Below are 20,142 nucleotides of genomic sequence, written 5' to 3' on the forward strand. Positions count from 1 at the left end.
TTTTGGGAAAAATGAGTTGCATATATCAAATGAAGGCTCTTGAGCTGTCTCCTGCCAAAAGGGCACATGTGAATTCTAAACCAATCCAGAGTTATTAATCAAAAACCAAAAGACCTAACCTAAATCCTAAGTGACCTCCTTTAGGAGTATACCCCCCTCCCGCTCCCTCCGCTCATCCTCAGCTGGTCTACTGACGGTCCCCACATCACGCCTCATCACCATGGGTGCCAGGGCCTTCAGCTGCACTGCTCCCAAGCTCTGGAACTCCATCCCTCCACACATCCGACAGTCCGAAACTGTTACAACATACAAGTCCCAACTCAAAACTCACCTGCCCCCCCCCCCCTTTCTCTTTATTGTCTTCTTCCTGTGTCTCCACCATATCTCTGGTATCGTTTGTTTGCTCTCCAATGTCCTGCTGTTTTTATCTCTTGTATTTTGTACGGTGTCCTTGGGTGTCTTGAAAGGCGCCTCCAAATAAAATGTATTATTAACACCAAACTATTTGGGGCCAAAAGGGCGTAAGTGCACATAAGATAGAAAAATATATTTTTCAATGAATGTCAAATATTGTTCATTAGGTATATTGTCATCCACATGTTCATGAAGTTTTCATATTAAAGATTGAATTTAACAAACAAAGTCAGGAACAAGTACGGTCCTTTTGTTTTGGCGCTCCTGTAAAGATGGTCAAATGTCACTTACGCCCTCTGGTTCTCCAAAGATACATCAGCGTAGCTTTCTACATCATCAAGCGTGCTCTGGCCCACGCTCCTTCAGTGGCTGCCTGCTCCAAGAGAAACATCTTGCTTGTATGATCTATTCACTTTTTTGGGGTGGGGGAATTCAGAATTAAAAATATTATTAACTATTTAAGGGCAATAGGCAAGAAACAAATGTTTCCAATCCTCTTTCCCCCCCCCCCCCCCCATACTTGTCCAGTAACATTTGCTCCAACTGTCCAACAGAAGTACTCAAATATCATTACCGTCCAACGTAAAAACACAAATCCAATAACAAATGTAGTACAGGCATTCTTTAATCGGAAACAAAATGATACAAGGACTTCACAAAAGGTGAGGAGCTGTTGGAACATATTCCCACCAAACCGTATGCTTCTACAATTGATTAAAAAAAAAAAGAGGCTAAGACACATACCATCATTTAAACTTATAAAACTGAGATTGCACCCTGTTATTTTACAAACACCCCATACGAGACACCTAATGAAAAAATAGTTGAGTAAAAGTCAAATGAAATGGAGTAGCATGTGCATAAAAGACATTGAGCACGAGTGCCTGGTATTCTACAGCTATTTATCAAAAAACAGGGGGCAGGGGTAGTGTTGTGGGATTTGGGGAATGTAAATGTCGGGGGCAGGGGGAGACACTGGGATAAGGGCTCATGACAAACAGTCCAAAAACTGAACTAAGAGCGAGAGCGGGAGCGAGAGCGAGACTGGGAGCGGGATTTGGAGCGGGACTCTGAACGGGAGGCGGAGCGGGAGTGGGAGCGGGCTTTGGCAGGTGACGGGGAACGTGACTTTGACTTGGACTTTGATTTAGACCTGGCTCTGGATTTGGATTCGGCAGGGGAGCGAGAACGAGAGCGAGAGCCCCTCTCAGCCTGGCCCCCCTCGTCGTCGCTCTTGGGCTGCTCGCGGCCCTTTGAGCCAGATTTCCTGGAGCGATCCTTAATTCCCGATCGAGAACGGGACCTGGAGGGGGACCTGGAGCGAGAGCGAGATCTGGACCTGGAATCGTCCTTCTTGTTCTTCTTCCCGTCTTTCTTGCTCTTTTTGCTCTTGCTACGACTCCTGCTGCGTTCCTTGTTCTTCGGAGCGCCGTTGCTGCGCTCTTCTTCCTCTTTCTTTCCCTTGACCTTATTCTTCTTGCTACGAGATCGGCTACGGGAGCGGGACGCAGCTCTGTGGACAAAAATCAGATAGTAAAACTCAGTGTTTTATAATTCCTTGCTAAACCCAACTTTCTCACATATTCAAAAAATTCTATTTATATATAAATATATGCTCTCATCTTACTACTAAGTGGAGTGCGAATATCTTGAGTGGTAGCTGCTGAGAAGCTTGACATGTAGCATTGAGTGGCTTTAAGTAAATAGAATTTGGACTCAGCATCTGAACAAGGAAGTGCATGTTTTCACAAGGATTACCAAGAACAAACCTAAAAGAAACAGCGTCTTCAAGTTTACCGCAAAACCAGCTCAAGTTTAGTTGACGGCACTTCACTAGAGAAATTATGCTAATTTACTAGGGCTGTTAATCTTACTTATATCTTATACTTGTATGTATTAGTATAATATCCCCTCTGATGGTTTCCATTTCTCACCTGGAGTGGGAGCGGCTGCGGCTGCTGCTCTCACTGCGGCTGCGGCTCTTGCGAGACCTGCGGCTCCTGGAGCGGGACCTGAGAAAACACATAACAGTTAGTCACAGTCAAAGCTCTTGCGGGGATAACCGCGGCAGAAGATTGTTATGAAGATTTAATTGTTGCTAGCTCAGCTCCTCTTTAACAGTTTGCTCCTTTTTTCAACAATGTTTCTGCCTAGTGCATTTTGGAGATGTGTGGATAAACTGCCTCCTGTACTTTATTTAGGATCATCAATATGCAGCAGGAAGTCATTAATAATTACTGAGACGCGTCTAACCTGGAATGGCTGCGACTGCGAGAATAAGAGCGTCGGCGCCTGGCTCCAGGGCGGTCCTCGATCAGCCGGATCTTTCTACCGTTCACCTCTGTGCCATCAAGCTTCTCCAGAGCCCTCTTCATGTCAGAGTAGAGCCTGAACTCTATCACCCCCTCATTCCTCCGTCCCTTGTGGGTGTCAGCGTAAGTCACCTCCCCTGCCTGCCTCATGTAGTCCTTTAGAAAAATGGAAATAAACAGCGCAATCAAATCAGATATTACTTCCTTCCTTAAAAAAAAAAAAAAAAAAAAAAAAAAAACTTAAAACATGGTGTGCATGAAAAGAAAAAGCTTCATACCTTCAAATCCTGCCAGCTGCAGCGACTGGAAAGATTCTCAACAATGAGCCGATAATCTGTCCTTATAGGTGGACCATATCTGTCTCTTCCCCAGCGCCCATATCCACCTTTTAAGGTAACAGGAAATGACAGAAAAATGAGGATCAAAAAGAAACTGTGATGGTGCATTCATACTAAACTCCAAGCTACACACTACAAAATATATCAATATTGACTTGGGAAAAGGAAACAAAGGGGAAAAAGCAAAAGGTGTGAAACGGCTTACAAAAGAAAAAAAACAAACTTAATTCATTACATCATAAAACAATAAATGTCTTCCTGCCAATTAAAAGCTTATATTTAAAAGCCTTAACCTATAAAAACATTTGTAGCTTATAAAATGTAGCTAAAATTATCAAAAGGCCTATTTTCTAAATAATCAAACTCAAAAACATAACTGATTGAGGAAGTACTTACGGTGAACTAAAGCAAGTTTCTAAGCTATCCTATCTAGAAACATTTCACTGTTACAAAACATGTTCTTTTTTTCAGGCACCTATAAGAGCTGAACCCACATCTGTTCCTAACCCCATGGCATCCTCACCACCCGGCCTGGGCCTAATGGGAAAAGCGGTCTTCATTCACAATGGCTCCCTTTTTTGGTCTGCCCAGGGGCCCAGAATGGTCAAACCACACTCTTGGAAAGGGGGGACACCATGGCCAGCAATAGGGGCAGGCAGTCAGCAAAGGACTCTTTCAATTAAAACATTGAGGTTCTTTGTTAAATCTTTACCTTTAAATTGACAATCATTTAAATAAATAAATAAACGGAATAAGACATCAATAGATTACAAGATATTTAACAATCAAATAGTTATTTTACAGTATTGAATTAAGACATTTGTATCCTTTCCATCAGTACGCCATTTCCCCATCACATATTACTGCATTTTAATCCATCAAATGGTAAACCCAAGATATTTTTCAAGTCATTGGTGGCTCTGGTGCACACAAATTTAATCGTGAAATGTACCAATATGGAAATCTCTTCTCACGTCTACTTTTCAGTTGGTGAAAAAACAGTTTAGTGTTGTAATGAGTGGTGCTCGTACACTGTCTGCTAATGTATTTGCAAGACAATTAAATAAACAAAATTGCAGCTCTTGAGCGCCCTAACTGAGACATGCCTCTATATTAAACAGGTCTTGAAGAACCTGGTGGATGGGTGTGTGTGACTCAAAGACCAAAACTGAAAGTAAAAAAAATAAGTTTCATTTAAAGATGAGCAAGTAAACTGTTTTCATAGGGATGGAGATATGGTACCAGTAGAGCTGGGCAATACAAAATTCTCTTTTACATATTTTCTACTTCTTGGCATCATGTGGCTCCAGACCTCTCAGTTGCTGCCCACATCCATTTTGTCAGCAATTCAGCAAATGATGATATTCTAAAGTTGCCCAACAAGAGATTTCTATGAAAATCGAATGTCGATCAAAAAGCGAATATTGGTGTATACCGTATGTCAGACTTGTCCATTTTTTTTTGCAGTCCATAATCAAAAGAACAGATCAATATTTTGGTGCAGCTTTCGTGACTAGAAAAAGATTACAATAACAAATATGTTATCACAACATCACCCAGCTCAAGGTACCACATACTGCATCAAAACTAAATTTCTGATGCAAAAATGAGGATATAAATTGAATGCACATCAGCCACCAAGGACGAGCTCAAGATTTTCCCCATTTGGATTAATGGTTCCCTGTAATGAATGAAATCCCTCATCAATTACATTATTCAGGTTAAACAAACAATTCTCTATTGAACACTTACTTCTTCCTCCTCCTCCTCCTCCACCACTTCCTCCTCCTCCTCCTCCTCCCCCTCCTCCACCACCACTTCCTCCTCCTCCTCCTCCGCTGCCGCCTCCGCTGCCGCCGCCTCCACCACTACTTCCACCACCACCACCATAAACTCCATCACGGCGGGGTCCCTTGGTGTGCTCCACAATGACCCTTTCCCCACACAACTCCTTGCCGTTCAAGTCATAAACAGCATCATCTGCATCACGGGGGTCATCAAATTCAACAAACCCATACCTTTACAACAGAAGAGAACATGTTTTAACATTGGGTTACAACAACACATTTTGATGTTCGTAAGCGAAAACACAGCAACGGTCAAGTATGTCCAAACCGGCCAAAAACACACCCCTACACCATGACAAAGCATTATAAGCCGTTTTAACATTTTGTCTGTCAGAATGACCAGAAGCAATTTAGTTTCCACCAGTTAAAATAACAGCTCCATAAAATGTCATTTTCACTAATAAATATGTTAATTTAAGATACATGTTAAACAATTGACATTTAAATATATTTTCACATCTAAAAATTACATTTTGACTCATCAAAACTGATTGGCGTACATTTTTTATTTCGTTAAAGATATTAGTAATTTAATTAGTAAGAGTAACTACTACAGATATCTACAATTGAATTTCCACGCGTTGAAAAGGGATACTGACTAGTGGAAACTATTTCCTATTTCTGATCAACAAACGTATTCCAGACATGTAGACTTCCATATTCATTTTGTATATGCATGTACATCATTAAAAAATATTTACAATTTGGTGGACGTTCACTTTTTATATTGATATCTAAAATTAAAGTTCTGACTAGTTAGAAAAAGATTTTAAGAAATCTCAAATATAATCGTTACTAGTATAAATATAATTTCTTTCAGAAACCTGAAATGCAATTCTAGATATCTGTACAGACTAGACACGTGTATAAAGCTAATATTGCTAGTCTGATAATGGTGATAAAGACATGGCAATATTAGTTGATTATCGATTAGATGGGCATCATAACATTTAAATCTGCAGCAGTTTGAAGTATAGTACCACTTCACCAGTTTTACTATCTCAAATATGAATATGCTGTGATGATTATTATATTCGAAAACAGTAGATTTACAAAAGAAGCTGCTTGAATAAGTTCACTTTTTTCTTTGTGGGGTGGTGATGGCCATTTTTTCACAAATGTTGTAGATCAAACAATTAATGGATGATGAAATGAATCGTCGTTTGCCGCCCTGGATACGAATAGAGGAACTAACTTGCGTATTAAGAAGACACGAGTTCAAGCAGTGGCGAATTACTATATTACCTCTAGACCCCTGATTAAATGTAGAAGCTAACCGGAAGAAGTTTCACATTTCACATTTTTTTTTCATTGCAAAAAACAAACAATAGACACGAGTGTGACTGAACTTACAATTGTTTAGCTCACGGTTTGATTGCAATACACAAGGCCGCCTGTGACATTGCCACGTCTAACCTTAGCTAGCTAGTTAGCCATGGCCGAGATAGCCCAACCGTTAATTCATAAGCACCAACATTTACTTTAATACTGCATCATGAAAGACAAACTAAAACTAAAACTTAACTGCAGATCGCATTCTAGACGGTTTTCATTTGTAAATATTAAAACATGCTAACTAACTTAGCATTAGCAGGCCGCTGCAACTAACAAGGCCCACACGGCACGCTTTCGGCCTTTGCAGACGTTAGCTTCACCAACAACGAACAGCGAAAAACAGCCTCTACGTTACCCGTTTTTCAGGTCGACTTCGAGTATTTTCCCGTAGCCTTTGAAGAACCTCTCCACGTCCTTTTCTCTGGCCCTGTAGCTCAATCTTCCGATGTACACTCTCGACATCTTGTTTATGTTAGCTTATGTGTGCTAACGTAGTGAAATGTGGTATCCGGCTAAAACCGAACGAGCACACAGAGAGGAGGCGCGAGGCTGCAAAGATACATACACGCGCTCCTTTGATACAATAGGTTGCAGCTACAGTGGGCGCGGCTTCTTCTTCAATGGATTATTTTGGCCTGAGTTTAGTCTGTCAGGTAGTTCCCTTATTTCCAGACAAATGATCCAATTACCTTTCAATTTAGAAACGAGATTAATTTAATCAGAATCAGAATAAGGTTTATTGCCAAGTAGGTTATTCACTTAATAGGAATTTGCCTTGGTGTTTGGTGCATACAATAAACATATTAATTAAGCGAAAAGCACTTTCTTCCAACAAAAAATTCAATCCTCTTTCTCCAATCCCAAAAAACTTTTCTCTATCTTCTCCATCCTCCTCAACCCTCCCAGTCCCCCACCTCCTTCTTCCCTTCTACCGTCCCACTTTGCCAACTACTTTGTAAAAAAGATAGATGACATACGCTCTTTATTTTCTGACTTGCCAACTAACATCATTTGTTCACCATCCACATCACTTCCCCCCACTCTTACTTCTTTCTCCACTCTCTTCGAATGAAGTTCTATCTCTCATTACCTCTGCCCATCCTACCACCTGCCCTCTGGACCCTATCCCCTCTCACCTTCTCCAGTCTATTGCTCCTGACCTCCTTCCTTTTCTCACTCATCTCATCAACACCTTGTTAACATCTGGTTGCTTTCTTAACAATCTTAAGGGGGCAAGAGTGAACCCTCTCTTAAAGAAACCCTCACTCGATCATTCTGAAGTCAACAACTGCAGACATGTCTCTCTTCTTTCTTTTCTTTCCAAAACACTTGAGCGTGCAGTCTTTAGTCAACTCTCGTCTTACCTCCACCAGAACAACCTTCTTGATCCGCACCAATCTGGTTTCAAGGCGGGCCACTCAACTGAGACTGCCCTCCTTGCTGTCACTGAGGAACTCCACGCTGCTAGAGCAGCCTCCCTCTCCTCTGTTGTCATCCTTCTGGACCTTTCTGCTGCGTTTGACACAGTGAACCACCAGATCCTCCTCCACACCCTCCAAGAACTGGGAGTCTCAGGCTCTGCTCTCTACCTGCTTGAATCCTACCTAAAGGATTGCACCTACAGAGTAATTTGGAGAGGGTCTCTGTCGGACCCCTGTCAACTCACCACCGGTGTACCTCAGGGCTCTGTCCTGGGGCCTCTCCTCTTTTCACTGTACACCAACTCAATTGGCTCTGTCATTCACTCTCATGGTTTCTCCTACCACAGCTATGCAGATGACACTGATTCTGTCTTTTCCCAGATCTGAAACCCTGGTGTCTGGCTGATATCTCTCGGTGGATGGCCGCACATCACTTGAAACTCAACCTTGACAAGACCGAGCTCCTTTTCCTTCCAGGTAAGGGCTTTCCCATCCAAGACCTTACCATTAACATCGGCACCTCTGTTGTTTCCACGACTCTGACTGCAAGGAATCTGGGTGTGACGCTGGACAACCAACTGTCCTTCGGTCCCAACATCGCTTGCAACAACCCGCTCCTGCAGATGCACTCTGTACAACATCAGGAGGATACGTCCCCTACTGACTCAGAAGGCGACGCAGGTTCTTGTTCAGGCTCTTGTCATCTCCTGCCTTGACTACTGCAACTCCCTCCTCGCTGGACTACCTGCATGTGCCATTCGACTTCTACAAGCTCATCCAGAATGCAGCAGCCCGACTGGTCTTCAATCTACCCAAGTTCTCTAACACTACACCGCTTCTCCACTCCCTTCACTGGCTACTAGTGGCGGCCCAAATTTGCTTCAAGACTCTGGTGCTGGCCTACCGTGCTTTGAATGGATCAGCCCCTTCCTACATCCAGGCCATGATCGAACCATACACCCTAGCACGTTCACTTCGCTCTGCGTCGACCAATCGGCTCGCCACTCCCTCACTACGAGTGGGATCCAGATTTCCCTCAAACAAAACCCGCCTGTTTGCTATCCTGGCTCCAAAATGGTGGAACGACCTCCCCATTGATGTGAGGACAGCAGACAGTCTTCACACCTTCTGGCGCAGACTGAGAACTCACCTGTTTCAACTGCACCTCGGCGAATGAATAAAACTAAATAACTGTACTTTGTATGTTGCACTTGTATTGGTTTGGCTTATTTATAGTTGAATTTGTATTCTATTGTTTCTGTATGTTGCACTTATGTTGTTGCACTTCAAACTGGCTATTTGAAGACAGTGTTCACTTATACGATTGTACCTATTTGAAGCTATTGTACTTACAAGATTCTTGCTGTTCGGAGTTGTATCTCCATGATTGTTTGCACTTTTTGTACGTCGCTTTGGACAAAAGCGTCAGCTAAATGAACTGTAATGTAATTAAGAGGAAATAAAAATACAGGCAAAGTACGGCAAAAGACATAATTAGACATAAGACAGAAAACAACGAGTAACGAGTACTTTTTTACGAAGGATATTTTGGTTTAAATTGGACACTAGGCTACTTGATGTACTTTATATGCAAGGTAGATAGTGAATTCCCCCCTAGGGTCAGGAATTAATCAAATTGTGTCTTAATATATAACATCAAATCAAAATGTATTTGTTTTATTAATAATCTGAATATGCAAAGTATAGTTACTAAAGTTATCAAATACATGTAGTGGAGTGAAAAAGTACAATATTTGCCTTTGAAATGTGGAGTAGAAGCATAAAGTAGCAGAAAATGGAAATACTCAAGTATAGAAAACATATATCCTACTACGTACCTGACAAAGTACGTAAGTAAGTGAGTCATGTGTTTATGATGCTGGAACAACTTTTGCATCTTTTACATTGAGAAAAAATCCTTAAATGATTAGTTTATTTTCAGAATGTATCATGATACTTTTTGGTCGACGTACGATACGACAAAATTAATCGATTAACCTTTCCAGGTCTCTTTATAACAATTCGCTGTAGCTTCACGGTGAGCCGCGGTGGGCGGGGCTAATAACTACACAGACAAGGGATCATTACAAACACACCAGCTGCTCTCCTTATGTGCCGGTTGTTTTTCTACACACTTTTCTCCCTAAAGTCATGCCTTGCTGCGTTTTAATAATGGATATCTGAATGAGTTCAAATTGTTGCTTAAATATGAAATTGTTGGCAACTTTTTTCTTCACTGGGTTGAAGAATGAGAAGTCGCTTTGGGAGGGAAATAACGGTACAGGACGTTAGCCGAATGTTAGCTAACCAGCAACAGTTGGTCGGTTGGTTGGTCAACTAGCTAACTGACAAAATCGGTTATGGAGCGCGCGACTTTTTCAAAATACTCCTGGGTCGATTTTGCCTTCTCTGTGATCGGAGTGTGTACCTTCTTGGTGGACTGGGGCTCGGACGTGTGGGTGGCCACCGAGTTTTACTGCCGCGGGGACCTTTTCTGGTTCGGGATACTGGTCGGCCTCATGGTCCTGTCGTCTGTCGTGGTCCAGATGTTCAGCTGGTTCTGGTTCAAGTATGACCGAAAGCTGCCGGGGTTCAGCAGCGCGCAGACCGAAGGAAGAACCGTGCTCTTCGGGGACCAAGTGAAGCTCTCCTGCCTGTTACATGTGCTGCAGCTAGGTTTCCTTTGCAGGTAGACTTAAAAAGTGTGCAATAGTGGAATAAGTAGTCATATCTAAGTAGACATACTGTAGTCTAAAAATACTCCACTACAAGTAAAAGTACTGAATTAAAATGTTTACTAAAGTAAAAGTACAGAAATGTGGAAGCCGCCATGTGTGCTCTGTCATAATGAGAAACCTAACTTAAAATAATGACTTAGTATCTCAAAATACTGTGAAACCTTCTTAAAAATAAAGACGTAGTTAATATTTTGTGATACAAAGTCATTATTTTGATATACTAATTCATTATTTTGACAACGTTTGTCCTACTTATTACTAACAGGTCCTTATATATATTTTTAATCACAGGCTAAGTTTTGATTAGATTGTTTTTCTTTTACTGGCAATAATGGGCTTCCATAATTAACATCAGAATATAAATTAAGAATCAAAAGTAAAATTAATTATTATTTTATGCAGAATCATATGATATATTACCATATTATAATGTTGCAGCTGGTATAGTTGGGGCTCATTTTAATTATTTCATATTACAGCCAGGTATCTTAATCTATAATATTACATCATAATGTATTACTTGATTTTATATTTTGTATTAATAATCTAAATATGCAAATGAACTAAGGCGTTAAATACATTTTGTGGTGTTAAAAGGAAAAGATTAGCCTCCAAACTGTAGTGGAGTACAATTGCACTTAAACCCATTATATCATGAAAGAACCTCATAGCAACTATTTCAATTCATACAAGTGGAATCAAACAGCCTAGGCATATTTAATTAAGACTGTTGCATGAAATCAAACGCCCAGCCTGTGTCATGCAAACACACTTTAATCTTGACACCCTAGGCACAAGCATCTTTGCTGCAGGAGTGTTTTTCTTTCTACCTATTAAAAAAACATGGATATTCCTACATAATAGTTCAGGCAAGCAAGTAGATAATAACATTTGACATGTGCAGTGACCATAAATGAAAATGTCAGGTGTGGCAACTAGTAAAACCAGTGTCCCATAACAGAACTCAATGCATACAATACACAAAAAATGAGTTAATGAGGTATGAACAGCTCGCTTGAAGACACTTAATGCATCATGACACATTGCTTCTATTCATCCTTAAAAGAGTGTGTTTAACTGCATGGATTGAGCATGTGCTTCCATTTTCTCACAATCTATGGGTCATGTATTTTACTAACAATCCTTTTCTGACATGTTCATCCATGTAGGCACATCTCCGCCATACGACAAGGCTTCAGGGTTTGGTGGCGGAAACAGGAAGGGTCAGAGTACGCTGTTTACCTGACACATGACCTCAGCATGCTCAGGCTCATCGAGACGTTCTGTGAGAGTGCTCCTCAGCTCACCCTGATGATCTACGTTATGCTGCACACAAACAAGGCCAGGACTGTTCAGTGTGAGTCTTCTTTAGTTCCATTTACTTCTTCCACCTCACAAGAGGAGTGAGTATAGAGTTTTTTTTAAGGGTGGCTCGATACTACGTTTTAATGTTCAATACCGTTAACGATGAGTATCTGCCGATACCAATCCAAAAGGGTATTTTTCCCTCTGTTAAACAACTACGCTGTTAATAATTCACTTGTATGAATGCACTTTGCTTAACTTTTCCATCATGCTCAAACTGTGAAATTAAGCAATTAAGCAATCCTGCTGCATTCTTTTATTTTAACTTTGGACATTTTATAGACCAAGCGATTTAAATGATAAATAGATGACAATAATCAGTCTTAGTTGCAGCCTTACAAAAGTTTAAATCTGAGTATTAAAGGAATTATAATTTAAATATAAAATACTATATATAACTCAACACTCACTGCAGCCTATAACTCAATGACAGTTGTTGACAGATAGTTTAGGCTCATCGATCGTATCAGATTATCCTTTTTTTCCTCCAATATCCGATCAAGTGGTTTTGGTCAGTATCGGTCCGAGGCTGAGCATCTGAACGGTGCATCTCCAGTTTATGTGCGATTCAAAGATAGTGACCCAGTTTAGCTCTAAAAAACACTCTAGCTGTGTTATGGTAAGTCAACAAACACCACAAATGGGCATTCACTTCCTCTTAGTTGCTACACTGTTGGTTTTAACTTTTTAACTTTTTTGCAGTTGTGAGCATTGCTGCATCAACCACTTCCATAGCCTGGATGGTGGTGGATTACCACCGCTCCCTGCGCTCCTTCCTCCCAGACAAGGCCAAGCAGGGCTGGTGTTCCTCTTTAATCTACTTCCTGTGGAACCTGCTGCTAATTGCCCCGCGTGTTGCGGCCCTCGCCCTCTTCGCCTCAGTCCTGTCCGGGTACATCGCTGCCCACTTTCTGATGCTGTGGTTCGTCTTCGTGTTGTGGGCCTGGCGACAGGGGACATACTTCATGGAAAGCGTTGGTGGGGAGTGGCTCTATCGGGCCACCGTAGGGCTCATTTGGTACTTCAGCTGGTTTAATGTAGCAGAGGGTCGAACCAGAGCCAGGAGCATCATCTACCATTCCTTCATCACTACTGATGGAGGAATCCTGCTGGCGACTTGGTGGTGTTACAGGGACCCTGTCCAGACTGAGTCATACGCCCTAGCTCTGCTCATCGTTCTACCTTTCATCTACCTCCTGGGACTGCTCTTAAAAACCCTCTACTACTGCTGCTTCCACCCCAAGCTGTGGAGGCCCCCGGTGAGGGAACCAGGACTGCCTGATGATCTGCCAGATGCAGAAGTGTCCTTTCGAGACTTTTCCATCCAGGACGGCACAGTGTCCTCCCAGCTCCTCAACAAACGTATGGCCTGCCATGCTGCTCATTTTTACTCAGAGCAAGGAGTCATTAGAAACCCTGATAGTACAAAGACAGTGGAGCATTCACCTCTGTGATGTCTAACCTTTTGTCTGTCACGGCCAACTGTGCCTCCTATATGTGCTGCAATTTCACAAGGTGCTCAGAATAATTTGAACCAAAATAAAGGCTCAAAAACAGTACTTGAAACTAGGAGTGAGCAACGGAGTGCTGCAGGGATGACTTATTTTTATAGGCCAACAAGTTAGCATTGCCCTGGTTTGTTCGACAAGATGCCAATGGGATCTTCCCTTTGATTTTGGATTATTGCAGAATATAATCTGTTACTTATCTTTTTTTTTCCAGCAAGATAATTTTCATAAATGAACCACATTTAAGCGTAAATGCAATTGGCAGAAGTAAAAAGCTAACGTTAGGCTACGAACTACACCACGACTTTAACGTCCCCACTACTGAGTAGATGAGATTCCGTGTTCGGCGTGATGACGTTTACTGTCCCCGCCATTCTCTGTAGTCTTACTTAGTCGCCTTTTTTAAGACTCGTAAAAGCATAAAAATGTACTTAATGGAGAATGAAGTGTTGCTGACAAAACATGAAAACTTATTACATTTGTGTTAACCACAGACCTTATTTCAGACATTTGACCTGAAACCCATTGACTTTGAAATGAAGGAACCAAAAGGGAAAAAAATGCTGACTCATTTGTGGATTTTAGGACTTATTCCTGCAGCTCTCTTTTCTTTTCATATCAGTACATGCATCATACATCAGCACATATATTCAATATAATAAATTCCTGGGAGAAACTGTTAAAATAAGTTTCTTTAATCCAGATACTTCATCACATTGATGCAAATACCATATAAAAATCAAGTGTTGCCATAAACAAGTCCTTCATGTTGATTTGCAACCTTGCCACAATAGCATAACCCCACCATATTTATTGCCACAGTATAAACTTTATAATAAATCTCTGACTGTATACATTATTATATTTCTGAAATCTACATGAAACGGGTTCATTTGATAAGATAATTCTCAACCAACAAAGTGAAGTGTTTGTTCTATTTGATACAAAACAAATTGTATTTTGTTCTCGTTACACATTAAGTACATGTGTACATGTTATTGTGGCAACTTTGTTGCTGTTGTGTGAACACCTTTGTATTTCCAAAAATACAAACTTGCAGGGAAAAAGAAATCTGGTCTGAAAATCTTTGCTATTTATGAAGTTGATCTCTAAATTTAAATGGCCAAGATTGGATTTGTGAGGTTTTTACATTGTGTGCTGTGTTTTGTTGTTACAGCTGCTAATACTGTATGAATGTTGAATGTAGATTTTAAACATAAGCTCTCCTTTTCTCATTTCTATGTTCTGATACAAAACACAGCTGTTTTAGATCCCTTGCCAGAGTACCTGTTTTTATGTTAAGATCATATTGATGGTGTAAAATAAGTTAAGTGTTGAGTCTTGTTAGTACATATTTAACAACAGATGACGTCATTCTAGTTACTATTGCTCATCCAGTGCTTGTTTAGCTGATTTAAATGTCACATGTGCCTAACGTCTGTTTACTTCAGTATCGCTGTAAAACTGCTACACATGGACGTTTGTTTCTATTCTATTGAAATCTTCTCCGGTGTCCTAGAAGTTAGTTCAAGTTGTCGTTTTGTTTTACGTGTTTAAACTTCCACACTCAAACCTTTTCAGTTTGTTTCTCTGAATGTTCATACAACATTACTTTGCAATCCTTCCACACTCAAGGTCACTACTGGTTGTTAATGTTTTACCTCAGTTGCCATGTGCAATTATTAAAGTGGTAACAAAGTTGTACTATTGGTTTTCATTTGTGTTTTATATACATATACATTTTTTATCTAGTTAGAAGAATGTACAAACAAACAGCCATCATCAACATAAAACATTTCAATAAAAAAAAAAGAAAGAAAATCTACATCAGAAGGTAATATGAATTATAATTATAAAATGATCATTTTGGTGTCAGACTTCTTCATACAAACATCTGAGTCATTGTTATGTATTGACATGCATTTCTTATTTGTAACATTTAAGAGACTCAATAACATTACATTTCAATTAAAACAACTTAAAAGATGGGGTTGAATATTAAGAAATGTATCTTTATGAATATGGAATATCCCTAATAAGACAGTTTTCATTAGTGTTTTCCTGTCACACAGACAGAGTGATGATTTACTGTTCACTTTCTTTTATGTTACAGCAAAGTAACTTAATTCAAACAGGAATACTATCAAAGTGATTTGTTAAAGTGACAGCTTTCAATATGACTTGTATGTACGTAAAGAGTTAACCCTTATATTACTACAGTGTGCCTTTAAGACCTCATTATGTAACAGGGTTTGTACTGTTGGAGGCGTTGCACAGTATTTGAACACTGAACCTTTGCTCTTTGCTTACTTTCAGTTGTCTTTCTACTGCTCAGAAGTTAACCGGTGACATATTGTTCTACGTTATGTATCTGTCATAGTTAAAGGGGATATGTAATCTTAAGTTTGACACTATGGGTGTGTTCAAGTTTTCCTCGGTGGACTTAATCTTGGTTTGTGTGGGTCTGGTGTTCTTACTGCTCGACATAGGGCTGGATATGTTTGCCGTTGTGTCTTTCTACCAGGAGAAGTCCTATGTGAGCCTCTGTATCCTGGTGCTGCTTCTGCTGGGCTCGTCCTCTCTGGTCCAGGCCTTCAGCTTGCTGTGGTACAGTTACGAGGACTTTAAGAGGCAGACAAAGGTTGAGAACTGCCTGAGCCGGAGCCAGCTCAAACTTCTTCACATGTTCCAGCTGGGAATCTACTTCAGGTTGTGAAAGCCTTGTATACAAGTATACTATTAGCATGTCTAAAAGTGCTTTAGGTTGTATTTATTTCTGTATGTGTGGGAAGCTGGGTGTGAATGCAGGGAACTAACCAAGTGAGCCATTTCTCTTTGACATGTGTCTATCTGACAGCCCCACCCTCGTCTGTTCATGAAAAGATTTCTATTTACCGGAATTGCGGTTCCGTTGTGCTGCGCTGCGCTGTAGCCCACATCCAAACTAGGGTGGTGTGGATAATGTGTGATCTTCTGCTATGAATTACATCCCTGTTTCATTTCCTGTGACTGTAGTTAATACAGGATATTTTGTAAGAACAGTAGCCTGTGGTGTGTGTGTGTGTGTGTGTGTGTGTGTGTGCATGTGTGTGTGTGTGTGTATGTGTAGAGGTCTTTTTGTTTATCTACAGTACCTATTAGTGCATGAGTTACTAGTTACTTTGCAGATTCAGATTATTATTTATTGATTTAAAAAGTAACCTTAATACAAAATATAAAGTTGAATTATGTTGTATGTATTAAGCTAATTAACTATAATTAATAGTATAATAATAATAATAATAATAATAATAATAGCATAATTAATATTGATAATATATATTTTTTGAGATTTTGATTGCAGGAATTTTACTACAAACAAAGTATTTCTACACTGTGGTATTACTATTTTTACTTAAATAAAATATCTTGGTACTTGTTCAACCACTAATGATGACTCAATTATAACTGGTTATTATGTTTCATATGTTGTCATTGCAGTCCTTTTAACTGTGTTCTCTGTCCCACAACTTGGTCCTCTCAGGCACGCAGGTGTCGTGGAGATGTCTGCATGCAGCATCTACTCTAAGATCAATGACCACGAGGGTTTGGCAGTGTACCTGAGCCACGACCTGAGCATGCTGCGGCTCATAGAGACGTTTTCTGAGAGCGCCCCTCAGCTCGTCCTCATGCTCACTCTCATTCTGCAGCGCGGCCAGCTCGATCATGTGACAGGTGAGAGTATCACTCGTGTCTCAGAGAATCACTTATTTACTTTTTTCATCCTGAATGTAGGACTCTCTTTAAAGGGTCAGTTCAACCAAATTCAGTGGTGGAAAATAACTACGAATATTTTCTAAAATACTGCAGTTAAGTTACATTTAGATGTACTTAGATTATTACGTTGAATATTCTACTTGATATGTTTTAGAGAGAAACGTCAACATTGTTACTATACAGCTATAGTTGCTTTTCATAATCATATTTTTAATGCAAAACATGTGTCCTGATTACAAAATATGATACATTGTTTTAGATCAAACTACCCAACAATTGGTCTAATAGTTAAAAGCTCTAACCACAACATTAATCATACACATACACATTAATGCATCAGTAATAATAAGTTTACTTATACTCACACTTTAACTACGTTTTGCTGATAATAAACTCCTTTATTCTTGCTACTCTGAATAATCGACAGAACACACTGTTGAAAAAAAGTTACAATAAAAACAGCTGACACTGTATTCTGCAGTTAATCTGAAATAAACATTACACTGTTTCTTTTTTTTTGTATGTATTTATTTTCAAAATGAGCAACACAAAAAAACTTCAATCACATCCATTGTATTGTGATGGAGGCAGAATTATAGAGAAAATATGCAAACAGTGCTGCATATGCAGGTAAAGGCTACTCCAATAAAGCTGGGGTCGTTTTTTGAGTCATTGGGCAAAACTTTAAAAATGACCTTAATTAAAATAACTTTTAGCATATTGTAATTCAAGTGGTCGGAGTAAAAAAACGACACTTCTAAACCTCCTCTGGGCTTTGTTCTCAGGCTTTAGAAAATCAAGCCCGGGACAGAAAACTGTCCAATCAAAGATCCTTTCAGAGAGGGAGTGTTCCTATTGGCTCCTCTACAAACGCAGAAGCATGCACTCGCCCCCTTGAGACGGTGAAAGCACAACGGCAGAATATCCTGCAGGAAAAAGCTGCTATTCCAGCAAAGCTCCTGCTAACCCTGGTCGCGGCTGCGATTAGCAGCAGGCTAAACTATGAGCAACATTTTCTCAAACGCTTCGCCGATGATGTTGCTAGCCAGAGACTCAAATCGCAATATGTCCTCTCAAAGAGGCGAGGGCTGTATTTTAAAATTAATTTTGTATTGTTTTTCTCAGAAAACCTCCTGGTTACCACTTGAATTATTACAGCATGCTGAAAGGTTGTTATCATTTCTGCCCAATGAGGCAAAAACTAAAGCGCCTACCCCAGCTTTAATGGGAGTACTTTCTATTCTTTACTCAGACAAAACATGTTTATTTACAGTAAGTTGCAGCTTCTCTGATGAAGACTTCTCTTCCTCCTCCTCAGTGTTGAAGGCCTTAGGTTCAGCCTCAGCCATTGCCTTCAGTGTGACCATGTATCACCGCTCCCTGCGCTCCTTTCTGCCCGACAAGGCGAAGCAGCAGATGATCTCATCGATGGTGTACTTCCTCTGGAACCTGTTCCTCATCTCGTCGCGCCTCACCGCCCTCGCCCTCTTCGCTTCCGTTCTGCCCTGTTTCATCTTCACCCACTTCTTTTGCTCTTGGCTAGTTTTATTCTTCTTCGTCTGGCGATCCAAGACGGACTTCATGGACAGTTCTGGTGGAGAATGGCTTTACCGAGCCACCGTGGGCCTCATTTGGTATTTCGACTGGTTGAATGTGGTGACGGGGAAGACGAGGTACAGGACTCTGCTCTATCACGGCTACATGTTGGCTGACATTTCCCTGCTCTGCAGTTTGTGGTGCTGGATGATAATCACAGAACCGCCTTTTTTTGAAATTCCACTCTTGTATGCTGTGATCGCTGCTGTGATCGTTGTTGCAGTTTACATCCTTGGTCTCTTATTTAAAATGATATATTATAAGTGCTACCATCCCAACCTTGCTAAAGAGGAGTTGAAAGGAGACGCCACTGAAAGGTCTCAAGTGGTTGGACAGGGACCTACTAGGATGAAAACATTTCCTGGAGATGAGGTAGACTTTAGCATTTCCTCATTCAGGGACGAGGACGTAGACGATTCATACGTCAGCATCCCTCAGTCTATGAACCAGATCGACGACTCAGACGGAGGCCTTACAGATCGCAGCGGGCCCAGCCCAGCGGCACTCAGCATCAAACGCTGCAATAAAAGAATGAGGGGGTTGGCCGAGAACTTCTACTCCTGACCTGCATCCTCTTAATTCCACCAGACACGGAGTTCAGACTGAGTCGTGCAGGACAGAAGGACTGTGACCTGCTCCCAGGTTGTTCCAGATTCACCCTCATGGGTTTCATTTAAGTTTCAAGTCCCGACTGCTGTATTCTCATGAACACTTTCTCCACTGTAGCTAACTAGCTGGTTCTGCTGTGTGTCAAAGCACTGAAAGCTTTCCATTATTATTATTATTATCTCCACCAAGGAGGTTATGTTTTTGGTTTAGTTTGTTCTGTCAGAAGGATCACGGAGAAACTACTGGCCCAATTTTCATGAAACTTGGTGGAAGGGTGAAGCGTGGGCCGAGGAAGAACCCATTACATACACGCAGTATTTTTCTCCCACTGCTCTTCTACTTTCATTTGTTTTCATTTTAAAAGGATAAGTTCGAAATGTTTCCAAGTCTGTGAGATGTTCATGAAAATAGTTTTTGGTCGATGTAATTGTTCCTCTTCGTCTTACTTCCTGCGTCTGTCGGCAGGATTACGGAGCGATTACATGAAACTTGGGGGAAGTGTGTAGCTCTGAATCACGGGGAAGTTACACAAATGAAATGTCACTTTTCGCTAACATTGCAGGATAGGGCATGGCCTTGGTGGAGGTTTGCGCTCCACGAGTGCCCTTCTAGCTGTTACTATTCCAATGGAAGATACGAGGGACAGAACTCGGTCTTCTTTCTGAGCAAAAGTACATTCCAATATTTAAGGGATTGAAAGTATTGGGGTGTGGAGGATTTATTAAAATCTTGAATGAACCTGTGGCTTGAAAAATAAAACTACAAAACCCTCCTTGATCAAATCTCTAAATAATACAGCAGTATTGCCTCTTTAAGTCCACTATTGGTTTCTGAAGCACTAGATATGTTTATGTAAATATTATGTAATTGTATTTTTTTAATAAATAATGAACTGAAACTTGA

At 40.6% G+C, this 20,142-nt stretch overlaps 3 protein-coding genes across 3 annotated transcripts; 2 read left to right on the forward strand and 1 right to left on the reverse strand.

Annotated features, from left to right (window-relative positions):
- Positions 1 to 1,428: 1,428 nt before the first annotated feature.
- LOC115015507 (serine/arginine-rich splicing factor 6-like) lies at positions 1,429 to 6,811 on the reverse strand. The gene is made up of 6 exons (XM_029442879.1): positions 6,602 to 6,811; positions 4,844 to 5,082; positions 3,005 to 3,111; positions 2,668 to 2,882; positions 2,349 to 2,426; positions 1,429 to 1,927 (listed from the first exon to the last, which is right to left on the reverse strand). Exons 1-6 carry the CDS (start codon positions 6,706 to 6,708, stop codon positions 1,429 to 1,431), a joined length of 1,245 nt encoding a protein of 414 aa, XP_029298739.1. The 5' UTR covers positions 6,709 to 6,811.
- Positions 6,812 to 9,724: 2,913 nt separating this feature from the next.
- Positions 9,725 to 14,980, forward strand: xkr8.3 (XK related 8, tandem duplicate 3). Its single transcript, XM_029442455.1, has 3 exons — positions 9,725 to 10,356; positions 11,575 to 11,762; positions 12,473 to 14,980. The coding sequence occupies exons 1-3, from the start codon at positions 10,028 to 10,030 to the stop codon at positions 13,222 to 13,224; spliced, it is 1,269 nt and encodes a 422-aa protein (XP_029298315.1). The 5' UTR covers positions 9,725 to 10,027; the 3' UTR covers positions 13,225 to 14,980.
- Positions 14,981 to 15,543: 563 nt separating this feature from the next.
- LOC115015378 (XK-related protein 8-like) lies at positions 15,544 to 20,142 on the forward strand. The gene is made up of 3 exons (XM_029442595.1): positions 15,544 to 15,987; positions 16,802 to 16,992; positions 18,353 to 20,142. The coding sequence occupies exons 1-3, from the start codon at positions 15,692 to 15,694 to the stop codon at positions 19,192 to 19,194; spliced, it is 1,329 nt and encodes a 442-aa protein (XP_029298455.1). The 5' UTR covers positions 15,544 to 15,691; the 3' UTR covers positions 19,195 to 20,142.

Source organism: Cottoperca gobio, chromosome 11 (genome assembly GCF_900634415.1).
Source record: "Cottoperca gobio chromosome 11, fCotGob3.1, whole genome shotgun sequence".
In the NCBI taxonomy this organism is placed as follows: Eukaryota; Metazoa; Chordata; class Actinopteri; order Perciformes; family Bovichtidae; genus Cottoperca; species Cottoperca gobio.